The sequence below is a fragment of the Aspergillus nomiae genome, assembly GCF_001204775.2.
Source record: "Aspergillus nomiae NRRL 13137 chromosome Unknown contig00219, whole genome shotgun sequence".
NCBI classification, from domain to species: domain Eukaryota; kingdom Fungi; phylum Ascomycota; class Eurotiomycetes; order Eurotiales; family Aspergillaceae; genus Aspergillus; species Aspergillus nomiae.
In genome coordinates this window covers 1-16,452 of record NW_015378274.1, presented here as the reverse complement: position 1 = coordinate 16,452, position 16,452 = coordinate 1, and the positions used below count along the sequence as shown (strand labels likewise).

At 49.5% G+C, this 16,452-nt stretch overlaps 5 protein-coding genes across 5 annotated transcripts; 3 read left to right on the top strand and 2 right to left on the bottom strand.

Moving 5' to 3' along the window:
- Positions 1 to 2,364: 2,364 nt before the first annotated feature.
- On the top strand, positions 2,365 to 6,267 carry ANOM_007399 (uncharacterized protein; the record flags this gene model as incomplete). The annotated part of the gene is made up of 5 exons (XM_015552655.1): positions 2,365 to 2,717; positions 2,787 to 4,101; positions 4,159 to 4,755; positions 5,246 to 5,683; positions 5,851 to 6,267. 5 exons carry the CDS (start codon positions 2,365 to 2,367, stop codon positions 6,265 to 6,267), a joined length of 3,120 nt encoding a protein of 1,039 aa, XP_015405165.1.
- Positions 6,268 to 7,072: 805 nt separating this feature from the next.
- Positions 7,073 to 8,043, top strand: ANOM_007398 (2-hydroxychromene-2-carboxylate isomerase; the record flags this gene model as incomplete). The annotated part of the gene is made up of 4 exons (XM_015552654.1): positions 7,073 to 7,147; positions 7,215 to 7,314; positions 7,446 to 7,729; positions 7,849 to 8,043. 4 exons carry the CDS (start codon positions 7,073 to 7,075, stop codon positions 8,041 to 8,043), a joined length of 654 nt encoding a protein of 217 aa, XP_015405166.1.
- A 251-nt stretch (positions 8,044 to 8,294) lies between these two features.
- Positions 8,295 to 10,543, bottom strand: ANOM_007397 (TPR domain protein; the record flags this gene model as incomplete). Its single annotated transcript, XM_015552653.1, has 2 exons — positions 8,295 to 9,123; positions 9,180 to 10,543. 2 exons carry the CDS (start codon positions 10,541 to 10,543, stop codon positions 8,295 to 8,297), a joined length of 2,193 nt encoding a protein of 730 aa, XP_015405168.1.
- Positions 10,544 to 10,857: 314 nt separating this feature from the next.
- On the top strand, positions 10,858 to 11,763 carry ANOM_007396 (uncharacterized protein; the record flags this gene model as incomplete). Its single annotated transcript, XM_015552652.1, has 4 exons — positions 10,858 to 10,924; positions 10,996 to 11,051; positions 11,109 to 11,247; positions 11,309 to 11,763. The coding sequence occupies 4 exons, from the start codon at positions 10,858 to 10,860 to the stop codon at positions 11,761 to 11,763; spliced, it is 717 nt and encodes a 238-aa protein (XP_015405167.1).
- A 791-nt stretch (positions 11,764 to 12,554) lies between these two features.
- On the bottom strand, positions 12,555 to 16,209 carry ANOM_007395 (putative importin beta-4 subunit; the record flags this gene model as incomplete). The annotated part of the gene is made up of 7 exons (XM_015552651.1): positions 12,555 to 12,765; positions 12,820 to 13,553; positions 13,786 to 14,723; positions 14,780 to 15,590; positions 15,623 to 15,771; positions 15,831 to 16,105; positions 16,164 to 16,209. The coding sequence occupies 7 exons, from the start codon at positions 16,207 to 16,209 to the stop codon at positions 12,587 to 12,589; spliced, it is 3,132 nt and encodes a 1,043-aa protein (XP_015405169.1). The 3' UTR covers positions 12,555 to 12,586.
- Between the last annotated feature and the right edge of the window lie 243 nt (positions 16,210 to 16,452).

The following is a 16,452-nucleotide window of genomic DNA, read 5'->3' as shown; positions in this document are numbered from 1 at the left end:
CCTTTCGAGAAGTCTTCAATGAGTGTAACCCCGACGGGGGAGAGGGGACCTGGTTACCCTCGCGACGCACGAAGACGATTTGGGTGGAGGGAGAGTAGCGGTGGTAGAGCACCCGGGTCACGCTATCGTTCTTTTTTTCTTTTTGCTTTGGTATTTTCTATCCTTCTTGTAGAGAAGGTGAAGTTATAGAAGTCCATTAGATCTGTATATTGTTCTTCAATCATGGTGTTGAGGACTATGTCATTGTTCGTAGTATCCGTTTCTAACCCATCATTATTCCCTGTTAGTCGCTCCCTTTCCTTTTCCAGAGCCCAACATGATCTCTTTCCAATTGATTATGTGAAGTTCTACACAGCCCTTTTCTGGGATATCCTTTTTCATCGAGGCTGGAAGTCAGACTTGCGGCCAACATGCATCCCTCGTAAATGCCCCACTGGGCATCTTTCATTGCCTTCCTAAAGTAGAAGTCCCTCGCGTACAGCTGCGTGTTTTTCAGGAAATAGTGAAGTTATCCACAGCAACATTAAAGGCAATGCCCACGTTGTTTCCTGCAGTTTAATCCTTATCATTATGTCGCACCATCAAACCTCACTCAGCCCTGCCGTCACTTTCTACATCCGTCACTCTTGAGGCTATACAAAGCCAACACCTCTATGCCTTGTTTCTTCACACTGCACAATTCGCATTTCATTTTATAGTACCACCCACCAATTCTACTTTACATGACAAATTATGTCGGCCATTGAAATTAAATTAGAATAGTTGTCAACTTTATAATTTTCTTCAATGCAACAATTGGCTTTTTTCGCTCATATCCCGACTTGGGGCAGTAGTCATGCGTGAAACTTGACTCGACATCTCCCCGTATTCACTCTTCATATTTTACTCTTCACTTCGAGTCCTCGAGCATATGCCCATGCGCAACTTCCATTGTTTTCGGTGATGGAGAAGACCACAAGTTAATCTCGTCGCGTCAATTGGTTTCTTTCAACACTCATTGCGATATAGCGATCCTTGTATTCAACTCACCCTCGTATGTGACTGTCAACCTGTTAGTCAAGTAAGTTTAGAAATTCTCACTCCTGTATACCACACTCACACTACCCTCACTGATGAACTGGCTAACCTTGCGATTTGTATCAGAGACATCTAATGATTTATACCGAATTATATCCGGCCATTACTGGCATGTCGTGTCCACCACGGTTTCACATCAACTCCTTGTTAGTTTTCCAAGATGCATGCGCTCGACTTACGCTGCCCTTGAATTCTGCAGTTCCCTCGTCGAACATATTCTACGACACGATTTTGTATTCGTCATGAGGAGACTATAAATATTCTTGAACTTGATGTAAGCCGGCGCCAAGCTTTCCTGTGCTCCACCTGTATCCACAGGAAGGTAGCTCTGAGAACCATGGATCCGCCACGACACGGCGCTTCGATGTATATTCATTAGTTAAATATTTGTATTTGTATTTGGAACATTGTCGTTGGCATATACGGTGGAACCCCCCCAAAACCAGGAGGTCTGTAAGAGAGCTGGTTATACTTTTCGAATGCCAATACCCTTCGACCAGAGGTTGGATGACCTATCTATTTTTCGACTTTAAAGCTATACTCTTTTGTCAATAATACGGTGTTCATTAATCATGAGTGTCTAAAAGGTTATGAAGAATGCGCCAGGTTCTCTGGTTTTGCTACCACCCGTTTCTTCGCTTAACTGAGCTCTGATCGCCCGGTATCAAAGCCAATACTTTAGTTTGAGAAGAGTAACTAAGAAAATACCAAATTTAGTTCTTCCTCTTATGTATTCTACTACCAGTGGTCATACTCTGAAAAGTCGCTTGTCAGAATAATTACGGAATACTTACATCCACCTGCTGACTTCGTCCGAATATAGAAACAACAATATATCTTTGTGGTCGAACCAATACCTAAAGGGCTTTGACTGACAGAGATATATTTTCTGGTCAACCATATCCTTAGAAGCGTCTGCTGAATAGTACACAATCATTTTCCACTTCAAAGCCATTTTGCTTATTTGAAGTACCTGTTTCCCGGTTCGGATTGGATGAAAGCAATGAAGCATAATACAGTCGACTCGGGAGTGGGCCCCGATTTCCCTTTTGGATGTGCAAAGCAAACAAAGCAAACAGAATTCTTTTTCTTCTCCCGCTTTTCTAGGCTGAAAATATCCACCGCAATCTATGTGGAACTAATGCACGCATTTTGAATGGTGCTTTATCAGTCCGTTACCCTCCTCCACTGGTGGTCGCATTAGCGCTAGATATACCAATGCATCTCTAATTCCCTAACCCAACTTCATCAGTTCTATACTACGTTAGGGGGTATTGACCACGTGCCATGCCTCGGTGGATCGCCTGGCGCCGTCTTTTCCTAAACCTTGCTGTCTATGTCCTGAGTTGTCAAGCCGCATGGGTGCGGAAGTATCATTGTGACTCTTCACGGTCCAGTGTGCCGGGGGAGTCCCCATTCTGGATTGACAGCCTTCGCGGCTCGTTCGACACGTTCGATGGCTCCACCTTACTGTCATTGTCAATCCTCGGCGTCCACAATGAATCGCAGTTTACATGCAATGACCTCAACCTGACCGGGCTTGACACGGAATCGCGTTTTAATGTGCTCGGTTTCCCCGTCGGCAAGGTCGAGAGTTTTGAGAGCCAATGTCCCCTCACAATTACTGAGGCGCTGACACCGTAAGTACTTCATTAGTTCGTCCATCTATTCTTGTACCATTTTATCACATCGCTTATGCTATTCTTCAGTCCTGAGGGGTTGCTTTTCTCAAAGTACTTGTTTACGTACTCGTTCGGCAATACCCACCGGCTGCAGACCCTCGCCACGGAGATTGCTTTTAAAACCACTGACGGGTCCGAAATCGATTGCGCGGCGGTGAAGATTACCCCAGACGTTGGGAAAGCTGCCGCTATAGCCTTTACCTATATACCTGCCGCTGTAGTGGTCCTTGTTGCGATCACTTCGTGGCTAAAGCACCATAATAAAGCGGGGGTGAAGGTAGGCTGCAGAGCTGCGTGGGCCAATCAGGGCCCTATATGGGAGATCATCCTTGATATCACCGACTATATACGATACCTCCAGTTTGTCTTTCTGGCTGGTTCACTTACCATGGAATATCCAGGCTTCTACCAGCCAATAGTAAGCCAGGTGTCCTGGTCCTCGTTGTTATATTGGACAGGCCCTATTGACCATGGCTTTACATACACGGGAGTAGAGGATGGTATGTATGTTAGCAATGCATCCTACGGGCTTGAGTACATGGTACAGATGCTCGGTTTTCCTCAGATGCCTGACGTAATGCTCGATGCATTCATCAATATGTTCATCCTAGTTTCTGGTCTTATTGTGGTTCTACTGATTTTATGCCTAATAACGTCGGGCTCGGGCTACTTGCCTTCGTTAACCGCAATCCTTTGGCAGGGAGGGTATATCATTCTAGGGGTAACTCTATCATTCTTCAGTGTCCCTCTTCTTTCATACATGTCATACGAATTGATCCTGATTGGATATCTTCCAAACTACCGCGTCACTTTAGTCACTTTGGCAATGGTTGCTATCATTTGCGCAAATTATTTGATATCTCGGCATTTCAAACAAAGGGATCTGAGCGATACATCAGCTGGCTCTGACCAAGACAGTCCATCGACCGGCTCAAGCAGGTTACTGCGATATTTGGATTATCTGCCACATGCGATTCAACTAGCTCAAGGTATTATAATCGGCGGGCTACAGGACTGGGGCCTGGCACAGCTACTTACGCTTGTTGGGTGTGAAGTCGTTCTCATTATCCATACGGCCATACAGCGGCAGGCCAGATTCTTCATATCCAAGACCGCCTGGTGTGCTGCTGTTCGCTTTATATCTCTCTTGTTGAGCCTTACATTCGTGTGTTCCTCGAATGAGGTGATGAAACAATGGGTCGGCTATGTGATCTTGTGCCTTCATGGTGCGGTAATAATCTTCGGCTTCCTCCTTATCTCGCTGTGGGAGTTGTCTCGACGTGCCTGGAAAAAGGCTGGTGGAAATAATGACTTATTCTCGGACCACTTGATTGTGATTCCTGTAAGCTAGCCAGGATCCCATCGCTATAACGACTACTTGCAGGAACTAACCGATTAGCCTGTGAATCATGGCAGCCGCTCCTTTCCTTTTCGAGACACTAGTGTCATCCGCCACGGGAAAGGCCAGAACAACAGTCGAGACAAGCACAGTTTTGACAGCCTGGCCAGCTCCTACCGGCTGGGCTCAGCTGGGACATCCCTTGAACACCCTAAGGAGAGTGACAACTCGGCCACACCTTTCTCCCTATCACCTCCTGTTGGTAGGCATTATGTCACGGACTTCTCCAGTTTCTATAGATCCCCACGCCGAAATGAACCCCTGCCAACCAGAACCGGGTGCGCCAGCCCAGCATCAGGATCTGTTGGTTCGCCGGTAGGGTTAAGTTTGAGCGAGGAATCATACAGTGACTCTCACCCGACTCGAAGCTCTCTGGATATACTCGACGAGCTGTTAGAAGTACCCAGCAGACCCGAGATAGATTATTCTGTTAGAGAATCAGACTTCTACTACGGTAGATGGAATAACGACTCTACGTCGCCATCGATGCTACTTTCGCCGGACGAAAATCAACCCAGCCGACAGACGTTGCGCCATTGGACGCACAGAATGTTGGCGCGGTTCAAATATCCCAAGCGGAAGGAGAAAGGGTTCCAGGTAATGCGCCCGCCACGGACCACGTAGGGTGTGATAATTTTAACAAAAGCAATATACATATGGTCGCAAGAGCTTAATCCCAGGTATCTAGTACCAAGTGGTAACTTGAAATCAAGAATGCGTGCAGAGAGCCTCACTGCGTTCCCTGCTCAGTTGCGGGACCGGTCACATGCTCTGGCCTAATTCTTTGTCTCATACAGCTAAGATTCAACTGAACATCGACGCTACTAAGAATTGTCACATATACATCCATCCACGTCATCTCAGACGAGGTTGTAGACACAAAGGCACCACACTCCTTACCGTGGGCAATCCCACACAGTACCTTCCTCCCAGCCTGGACAAGGAGACCTTGCTAGAGTTCGCTCACTCTTTGGGTCTCCCCACACCCATCGGCGTGAGAGCTCTCATTGTCATAGCGGAGTACCACTCCATCTACCTGCTGTCGTTCTCAGCGGAAGATGCAAGCTAAATTTCGCCAAAATTGGAGTCTTTGGATGGTGGGAACGGGTCGGTCGATCTCGTTCTGCGGGTCTCAGGCAGCCATCTCCCGCACATCAAGACGGAGAATGAGGTCGCCGTTATGACTTGGGTCCGTCAGCATACGTCTATCCCAATTCCCGAGATCATCTGGTTTGATGCTACCACCAAAAATAGCCTTGGTTATGAATTTACGCTGCTCATGCGCTCCCCAGGCATTGGTCTGCATGAGGTTTACGATCAGCTGTCCGTGGAGCAGCTGACAGTGATTGTTGACCAAATTCTGGATATTGTCCTGCAGCTGCACCAAAAGTCCTGGTCTGGGGTATCTGGACTGGTGCTCTCCCCCTCTACGGCAGAAACTGGCGCCTCTGCTCAGGTCATTCCCGGTCTCATTCTCGAGGAAACCTTCTGGCAGGCCCCTGATATTGTGACCTACTTTCCTGCGGTGAGTCCGTCGCCTCGATTAATATTACCGGCCCATACGAGTCATACACCGCATATATCGTAGCACTAGTCCGTGTTTACCAGCACGCCATCCGTGTGCATGCCTCCTTGGAGGCCAGGCGGGACCTTCTCCCCCGCCTCGACGCCTGGGTCGATGTCATGCCGTAGTTCCCGGAACTCAATGATACGCCATATGTCCTGGCACATAAGGACCTCCACATGGCCAATATCATGTACGACCCGACTGCGGCTCGTGTCACGGCGATTTTGGACTGGGAGTTTTCCGGTGTCGTGCCAGTCCAGCTGTGGGATCCTGCGCAGGCATTCCTCTGGAATGGTCAGCGGAATGCTCAGGCTGTGGAAGAGCAGAAAAGTGTACGTGCACTCTTTGACGAGCGATGCCGTACCCGCGGCGTGGACCTATTGTCGGAGACGGAGCCTCGCTTTTCTCTTCATGAGAGCATGCAGGATGCGATTGGGTACTTGCGGGCGATTGTTGAGGTTTGTCCCCGGGGCGAGAAGGCAGACAAGGTGGGAGAGTGGAGGGCTATGTTGGAGGCTAGTCTGGAGACATTCAAAGTGTAATGCGCTGTGTGGAGTGAGACTATTCAGATGACTGCATATTTGTCCAAAACAGACCAAGAATCGGTCATGCGCAGATTAAGAGTAGACTCACTACGGATCTTTGCATATATTCCGTCACAAAATAGTGTGATGAGGATGGCTCCCAAATCTACATACATCCCATCGCTCAGTTTACGGTCACTGCGGCCCCTTCAATTACAGAGGTATTCATCTCAGTCTGATGGATAGTGAAATTCTCTGACACAAATCGCGAGGGTATTTCTGGATTTAGTAGGACAGAAAGGTGATTCACTGATTGATGTCAGATAGTATTCTTTCAGATAGAATTAGACTACTATAAAAGTTCCCGTCTCGACTCATAAAGTGCTCAAGAGCGGTCAATACGTATCTAGTACACTATAGTATATTCTCGAATGGCTGATTCAGATTCAATCACTCACTCTGAGTCAGGTGTACGGTTGGGGATCTTTTGCGGAACCCCAACAACTTTATATTAATGATTAGTTATCATAGATCCAGACGGGATACGAACCCTAAGTTCTCACCATTCCTCTGCAGATACACGTATATCTGTCCGTTGAATTGTTGAGGAATCAGAACCTCATTCAAGGAAATCATCTTGCACATAAATGCAAGCCCCTCTTGTAGATCAGAGATTCGTAGAATATAAACCTCCATCCTCCCACTCTGAACTGGGTCTAACCCTACCTACCACTGCAAGCAATAAACAAACCACAGTCATCCAATTTCAACTTCAAGTTATAATATAATATCTTTAATTCTATATTCCATATATCTTCTCAAGATGTCCACCCCAAAGGTCACCCTCTACTTCGACCTCCTAAGCCCATTCAGCTACGTCGCCTTCCACATTCTCAAAGTCCGTCTTTAGGCACAAATTACAGCCCCATATACAAACAACCAAACTAACCAAAATTATACTATAGAACTGCCCCATCTTCTCAAAATGCAACATAACCTACACCCCAATCCTCCTGCGTGACCTCTTCACCAAATGCCAGAATACGCCCCCGATTGCTGTGAAGAGTATTTACCCATGTCCTCCCTTCCATACTCTCAAATCAACCCTTCTTACCCAACTCCACAATCAGGAATCCAGATACTTTAAAGAATACTAGTATAGAATATACCCAAAGGCAAAGCTAACAAAATGGTAGATAAATCAACCTGGATAAACAAAGAACGCCTCTACTGGTCCCGCCGACTAAAACTACCCATGTGTGAAACTCCGCCAGCGGGGTTTCCCTTCCCGACTACTGAGGTCCAGAGTATACTACTCGTGCTCGGTGAGCGGTATCCCGGGGAGTTGGCTTCAGTTGTGGAGAGGTTATATCGCGGGCTGTGGGGAGAGGGGGATTCACGTATTGTGACTACGGATGGGGTCATGGGTGTGTTGGAGGAGGTTTTCGGTGGGGAGGGTGCGGGGGAGATAATTGAGGCTGTAAGTTTTGTTCTGTTTTTATTTCTTTTATCTGTTTTGGATCTTGTTGGTGGTGATGATGGTGATGGTGATGGTGATGTGATATTCATGGTGATTGATACTAATGCTAATTGATATAGTCAAAAGAACCAGAGACCAAACTCCGTCTGACGGAGAATACTCAAAGAGCATTCGACACTGGAGCGTTTGGATTACCCTGGTTCGAGTGTGTGAATGCTTGTGGCGAGAAAGAGTGTTTCTGGGGCGTGGATCATCTACCGAGAGTGGTGGAGTTCTTGGGTTTGGAGAGGGGGGATTCTAGTTGGGGTTTCTGATTTAGATAATGTCTTTTGGTTTTGTTTTGTTTTATTTTAGTATTTCATCCTTGACTCTTCTGTGTTTTAGTATGCTTGATGTGTGTTCTAGTTTTGGTGTATGAGCTTGATTGAGAGGCCAGCTGGTGTGGTGTTTTCTGCTGGAAGCTTTTAAACACTCCTTTCGCTCTGTCCTTGATCCTGGAGCATAGAGAGAAAAGACGGACAAAGTCTTTGGTACAGACAAACATCTAACAAGAAAAGGAAACTGGTTATGTACTATTTGTAATATAAGTATCCTCAAACGTCTCATCCTCACCCACACATATCTTATACGTAATTCTAGCATACCTCTCAGCCATCGCCTCAAGCTCCGGACTGACCGTATGAAACGCCTCAGCCAGAACAAGCCAGATCTCAATAAGCTGATCCACCATAAACCCCCATTGCACAACCACCAGCGGCGCATCCGGGACATCCGCCCCCTGAATGATATAACCCAGGGACTCCAGCGCTCCAAACACCGCCTCGATAGCCTTGACAGGCTGGTCCAGTCGCAGATACTTCTTCGCCAGGACACACTGCACGTCCCAGATGCCCAGACGCGGGACTTCGCGCGCGGGTCGACTGTACGTGCTCGCCAATGAAGCAACCGTGCTTTCGATCCTTACGAGGTCTGGGTGCCGGGTGGATTGGATATACTGGCGGACTTCTGTTCGCAGGGTTTGTCGTTTCTCGAGGATGCTTGCATCTGTGTTTTGGTAGTCTTGACAGATGATACAATCACACTCGAAGCCCCAGTGCTGGAATTTATCGCGGTGGGTATCGAAATCGTCGACGTCGGGCGTCGCGTACCAGAAGGTGATCTCGGTGTCGGGGTCGAGGTCCTTTGCGGCGCGGATTATGATCATGTCGCCGATGAAGCTCCGTTGGGTGTTACTGTCACAGCTGTGGTTGATGTAGGAGGACTTGGGCCAGACACCGCATGAATGGAACTGATCCCCTGTTTCTAATCTTCTGGCTTTATCAGCTAGGTAGTATTCCCGGGAGGACGGCGGACAGCCGAATGCATTTAGGGAGACAATGCGTGCGATGAGAAATCTGTATTATTCTTGGTCAGGCTGGAGAGTATCCCTGGTTGGGTAGGGGGTAGTTACGAGTCCAAAACTGGTTTCCCATCCACATCGGATATATTAACTGGATTATATGATCCATGATGGAGATCCGTGAACTGCTTGATCAAAGCGGGACTCTGGTAAAGTCTCTGCGTGATCACTCGGATGAGATCGGATTGTGTTCCCACGGTCATGGTGTCGGTTTCGATGTTCATCAGAAGCGTCACATTATTGTCCTGTTCTGGGTCTGCAGATATATGCGCAAATGCTTTCTCGCATAATAGAAGATCCCCGGCCTTGACTGCCTCGGTGGTAAAGAGACCGCGTCCACGGGAACCAGATGGTTTGACAGCCACGGGGCCAATATACGTAGCATGATCTAAATCTGGGGAGAAGTCTTTGCTGGCTTGGTACATCGGCTTGAACTGGTACTTCCCATGCTCTTGTTCCTCAAGATGCCTGAGAACACGGGCGGGATAGTCCTTGATTGCAGGGTTGCCTGAGGATTCAGGACCAAGACAACTGAGGACTTGGTGACATTGGCGGTACCGATGGAGGTTGTAGAGGGCTAGGACCTTATATACAAGAGCTTTCTCAGCAGAAGGACTGGTTTGTGGTATAGAGTTGAGGTCGAGCAGGGCCTCGTCGAACCGGCGGGCTTTAAGCAAAGCATAGGCTCGGCTGAGTCTAAGGGTGTTGGATTCTTCCGAATTAGATAAGCCGTTCAACGCCTTGGTGTAGGATTCAATCGCAAGTTGGTACTTGGCGTTATCGCAAAACTCGTCCCCCGTCATCTTCCAATGGTCCACATCGAAGTTTGGACGCTCTTGTGGCCGCCAGCAAAGCGGGACTCGCTCATCAAAAGCCGACAAAAATATGATATCAGAAACATGATCGATACGGATCCCATACTCCCCATCAGACATCAGTTTCAGAAATGGCTCTTTCACAATCAAAGCCGTTCCCTCTGGGAGATTCTCTTCTACAGGGCGGTCCATATCCTGGTTGTAAAGCTGCAGCATGAGAACATCCCCATTCTCATCCTCCACGATGGCCAGAATAGCCGTCATTTCGTCTGGTGGCGTCACCGACCGGAGCAGAAGATACGAATCGCGGTGATGGGTTTCCACCCGCAGATCCTTGATCATGATCGGCTGCAGATCACAGACAGAACGCGTGCATGGGTGATAGGCTGGGGGGATGATGGAGGACCGAACGCTGTGATTTAGACTCGATCGGTCCTGATTCTTCGCGCGACGAAGATTGAACCCGAGAATGGTTTCATCGCGAGGCCTTTGTATGCTGAGACACTGGCCTTGGTGAGACTGGGCGTCTTGAAGCTGCTTTTTGTGTTGCTGGAGGAGTTGGATGCAGCCCGGGGCGGAGGAGACATTGTGGGTATTCATATTTTGTTTCTCCTTCTTCTTTCGAAAGAGTCGGAAGAGACTCAGAAGTGACGGAGAGGCATTTCCTCTGCCCGCGACAGAGTTCGGTGTAGTGAGCAGTGGGGATGAAGGTTATCCACTTATCGTATCTATAGAGCTGCATCCCACCACCAGCTGAACTGCGGGGCTGATCGTAACAATATGCAGGCAAGATCTGCAGTGTAGGACTTTTCCTTATAAGACCAGGACTCCCACCTCAATGTCTGGGTACACCAGAATCTTCTTCAGCTTCCCTCCTTTTCCACCGTCAATCACCTGTACCTCCACGGCTCAATATGTCGAAGACACATCTTAACATCGTTGTGATCGGCAGCGCCGGGTCCGGCAAGTCGATGACGATTGGTAATTCATGACTGGATCTTGACTTGCAATCCTGACAACGTGAACATCATGACTGATAGTATCTTGGATAGGTTATCTCATCTCCACAGAAGGGCAATACGAAGGGTTGGCCCAGCTGATCCAGGAGGTATGGTCAAACACACCAAAAAATGTTTAGCATGATTCTTGTCTAACAGGGTCACAGCACGTCGCTTCCGCGCCATACACACCCGCTAAGGACTATGCGAAGGCCATTAATGAATATGCGAGCAGAGAAAACGGGGACCCCGATGCAATCCCGTCATGGAACATGGAAACACCGAAATATACAATTACGCTTTATGGTAGTGCCACCAGATCCATACATATATAGATATAGATACCAGGGTTACTGACCGCCACTAGAAATCCCCGATCTGGATTCCTTCCATCACAACGTTTCAACTGGCATCATCCCCGCCGACTGCGCCCTCCTGGTGATTTCCGCTTCTTCTGGGGAGACCATTGGAGAAAGCGAGAATGATCAGACCATCCAGTTTGCTGAACGCGCCCACGAGTTAGGCATTCCCCAGATCGCGGTCGCGGTTACCAAACTGGACACCGTGCGCTGGGATGGGGGGCGTTTCAACGAAATATTCAAGGCAACGGTGCATGAGCTGAAACACAAAGCCAAATATAACCCCAGGGTTGTAGCGGGTTTTCCTATTGCCGCTGCTCACGGGGACAACATGTTGGTAGAGTCCCCGAATCTGCCGTGGTACAAGGGTTGGACAAAGCAGGTAGGCGATAGTGTCATTAAGGGTAAAACCCTCCTAGATGCGATCGATGGTTTCGAGCCTCCTGTTCGTCGCAGGAACTGAATCACAGATTGATTGCATCCCCGTCCCCCAGGTCTAGGATGAGAATATGACTTGGGTGGCGGGTTATTGAATGTGGGTTATTGGATTGTCTTGGGAGGCTCATCTGGATTTCTTTCGCTATCTCTGACTATGCATTCTATTGTATTGTTCATATCTCTGGTACTGTCCTGTTAAGTTACCTACGTAGGTCATGGCCTAAGCATGCAGGTTTCCGCGTTAATGCAGCTGCTACTGCATATCGGAAGTGGCCGAATGATCTGGGGAAGTGATGGACATATCCCAGATTAGTTTGGGTCGTGAGGGATGGAATGAGTAGTGCTTAGCAGACTGTTTGTGTGGAAGTATATGATGAGACGTTCTAGGGATTGACCAATTTGCCAAGTAGTCCAGTTGATACAGTATTGCCCAATGTCTGCCAGTAGATTCGAGATATAGATTAGGCATGTTGTGAATTGTACGAGTTGATGACCAGGATTCAGGGGAGGACCCATGTAGCTAAAGTGCAGGTATCAGTCTAGGGCTAAATGTTCAACTTCCGCCTGTAACTCAAACAGACAGTTAACTACGTGCTACAATCGAAAGGAGTATGCATACAAGTGCAGGTTATAAACATTGGTATATTTACACCGTTTGATTCATAAATCATTGCGAAACGAATACATGACTTTTCTATCCGTCTTCGTCACATCATCACGCATAACAGGGCCGACCCTGATGCGCTCCGGAGGGGTATCTTCTATCAGTCAACCATAAAAACCATTTTGGTAACCAGTCTATCCATTAAATATTTGTTGAATCGTCAAGCCATCATGTCGGGTGAGCTTTACAGCTGCTCAGCCCAAGGAGCAGCACCGGGCTGCATCTGGTTCAGCCACTTGACAAGCTCAACGAGCTCGGCGCGGCGCTCGTCCTCGAGCTGATCCTCGTCACCGCAGAGGACAGACTGGAAGATGGGCAGGAATTGAGGGGTAAGCTCGCGGGTGGTAGGGTCTTCCCACTTGTCTGGAGGATAGTTAGCGAAGGGATCACTAGAAAGGGAAAGCTGGGAATACATACACAGCTGACAGATCATGCGGTACAAGGGGTCGTTCTCCTCGTAGTCGTTCTTCAAGGGCAGAAGCTTGACCAGAGCAGGGAGGACGTCCTTGAGGGGAACGCTGTCACGGTGCTTGAGGATCATGCGGCTGAGACAGCCAGTGGCATTGTCCTGAAGACGAGAGACATCCATGTGCAGGCAGGCCTCGAGACGGCTCAGGATGGTGGGGAACTCCTTGACGATCTCGGGAGCGGTGGAGTGCTCAACGAGACGGCCAACGGCATAAGCAGCGTTGGAGCGGGTCTGAGGATCCTCATCACCAAGGCGGTGCACAAGCAGCTTCATGAACGCAGAAGTGTAAGGGGTCACAGCAGCGCCCATGCCATTGATGCACTCGGCGAGAACACCGACAGCGGTGGCACGCTCAAGAGACTCAGTGCTGCCGGCGTAACGGATGATAGTCTTCTCGAAGACCTTCCAGAGCTCGGCGAAGCTCTCACCGAGGGCAGCAGCCATACCAGAAACGACGTCAAGACCAGTGTCGACAACGACCCAGTCAAACTCAGAAGACTCCTCACCGGCGTCGATAGAATCGTCGTCGGGGCTGAACTCCAGCTGGCAAGGGTGCTTCTTCGTGATGATATCGGTGACCATCGTGATGACGTTGTGGAGAGTAGTCTCGTTGGCAATCAGAGAAGGACCACAGTAGCGCAGGTTCTCAGCCATGTTGCGGTTGATATCGGCGACGGTAGCCCTAGGAGGTGGCAGGTTAGAATCAATGCCAACATACAATGTTCACGCAAGCAAAACATGAAAAGAGACAAGAGTTCAGATGTGAGATAATCGCCTTTTACATCAATCACACTTTTTGTGTGTCTGAGTGAGCTGGGTAAACGAGTGTGTTCATCATTGTAGGTGCCAGGAATGAAATAATTTCAAACCCTGGCAAGAAAAAACAAAAATAAGGAAAAAGATAGTATACGTACCGATCATCTTCCTCAGTCCACATGCGGATAGTGCAAGTCATGAGGATTTCACCGAACTTCTTGACCTCCTTGGCAGGCTCGACCTGGAGAGGCAGGCCAGGCTTCCACTTAGCCATCTGGCCGTTCTCCTCGGCAATGGCGAAGAGCATGGCGTAGGAGCGGTGGAGGGTGCTGATAGTGCTCTTACGAACACCTTCGTACGGGTGCTCAGCAAGGGGCAGCACCATCTCGATGGTCTTCTCGAAGTAAGGCAGGTAGGCGGACTTGGTGTGAGTAACAAGGTCACCGATGACCTCAACAGCAATTTCCTTCTCGAGAGACAAAGGAGTGGTGGCAGTGATGTCATCCCAGCCATCTTCGTCTTCGAGGTCGACGTCTTCAATCTCGCCATCCTCGCCGACAGGCTCGTCATCGTCAGCGCTGGCAACCTTGACCTTGCGGCCACCAACCGTCACCTCCTGGCCGACCAAGTCCTTGGCAGCCTCGCCGAAAGAGACTTCAAGATCAGTCTCATCCTGCTCGATACAAGCAAAGAGACCCTTCACGACACCATCGAGGAAGGCAGAGAAATGCTCAGCGTAAACCTTGGACATAGCGCCCCAGAAGATGTAGGTGCTCTCCTTCAGACGTGAGTGACCAAGGTGCAGAGCCTCTTCGGTTGCGCGCATGAGCGGCTCGACGTATGGCTGGTAACGCTCAGCACCGGCGGCAGCGGCCATCTCGCCCATGGCATCGGTCACGCTAGCGCGCAGGTCGAGCTCTTCCTCGCTGTCCTTGACAGTGGCAAACTCCTGCAGCAAGTGCATGGACTCATCAAAGAATGGCAGGAAGGAGTCGCCGGCAGAGGAGGCCAGAGAGCCAAGTGCGCCAGCAGCGAGGCCCTTGATTCTGAAGTCGGGGTGCTTGAACAGCTTGTGCAAGATAGGAACTAATTCACCCTGGTAAGGAGCAACATCCTTCTCATCAAGGCCGTCGACGACAGCGTCGATAGCACTGATGCCGGCCTCATGATATCAATAGTTGGGCCATCTTCCTCGCCCTTGTACTCTTGCATAGCACTGGCGAGGTTCTGGAAGAGCAAGGGCATGAGCCTCTCGTGCTCCTGGCTCAAGTCCTCAGCCAGGTCATCGGCAAGACGGGCCACAGCGTGCAACGAGGCCTGACGAACCTTGGGCTCGGGGTCACCCAAGAGCTGGAGGACCATGGGGAAGATCTCCTTCATCTGAGTGCTGATGAAGTCGGGGGCACCCTCGACACACATACCCAGAGCCATGATACCGGCACGACGGTAGTCGGGGTTGGTGTTGTTGAAGTACTGGCCCAAAGAGTGCAGGAGGGGCACGACGACCTGGCTTGGAGGCAGGCTCTGGGCCAGCATATCAAGCAGACCCAGAGCGGAGCGCGCCGGGGTAATGTCATCATCAAGGACGGAGGTATCGCCCAGTTCAGTGACGATGTGGAGAGCAGTGCGAGTGAGCTGCTCACCGACACGCATAGCCTGCACCTTGAGCTTGCGGTACTGGACACACTGCATCAGGAAGCTGATAGCCTGGGTACGGGTATCCTCCTCAACCTCAGTGTTGGCAGAGATTTCGTTCATGAAGACAACGAGGTCCTTGAGGTGCACCGTCAAGAGGGCCGGATCACAGCCAAGAATAGTCTGGAAGACTTCGAAAGCCTGCATCACACGGTCCTCCTGGGTCTGATCAATCGACTCCTTGAGAACAGCGACCATGGAGGGGATGAGCTGCTGGAAAGCCTTAACGGGACCCACATCCTCTTCCGAATCAAGGTGCATGGCAAGTCTGCCGAGAGCCAGAAGCGTGTTGGTACGCACTTCCTCACTCTCTGGGTCGCAATGGTCTTGCCGAACAGGTTGAAGAGATCCTGGAACTTCTCCTCGAATCCCTCACCCAGAGTCTCCAGAATGGTAAACAGGATGTAGATGGCCACGGCACGCTCGTCCTTGTTGCCGGTGCTGCCGGCCTGGATCAAGAAGTTGGGGAGTTCGGCCCATTCGCCATCGTTCAGGTCCACCTTGCAACAGCCGAGATGACACGAGCGATTGAGTGACGGACGAGGGAAGAGCCCTCGCCAAGGGTGGAACGGAGCAGTTGCTCGCGGATTTGAGGCTTCTGGCCGGCCTGCACAGAAACCCAGTGCTTGTTCACCAGGGAGCGAGCCTCGACAGCGGCGAGCTGCTTCAAGTTGGCGTCCTCATGTCCAGTAGCGATCTGGATGAGGAAAACCAGGGACTCCGGCTTGTTATAGAATTCGCGCTGCAGGATACCCGTCGCTTCCTTCACATTTCCCTGGGCGGCTGGAAATTGTCTCGTCAGCATTCCTCATTGCCTGACTTTGCATGATTGGTGACTTACGGTTCAGGACGATCTGCAGTTGCTGCAGGAATTTCTGCTGATCCATGATGAATCAAAAGCACACAACTTTTTCAGGATAGAAAATAAAAACAATTGCGGGGGTTGTCCCAGACCCTCGACCACAATCGAGGCTCCTTTTCACAGGGACTATATGAGCTGTCTGCGCAAAACAGAAAGCTCACCAGGGTATCACAAGAAGAAAAGAAAAGAAAAAAGGAAAAGAGATGTGAAAAAGAAGAAGAAAAGAAAAGGAGAGATGAAGAAAGGAAAGAGAAAGGACGAGAAGAAA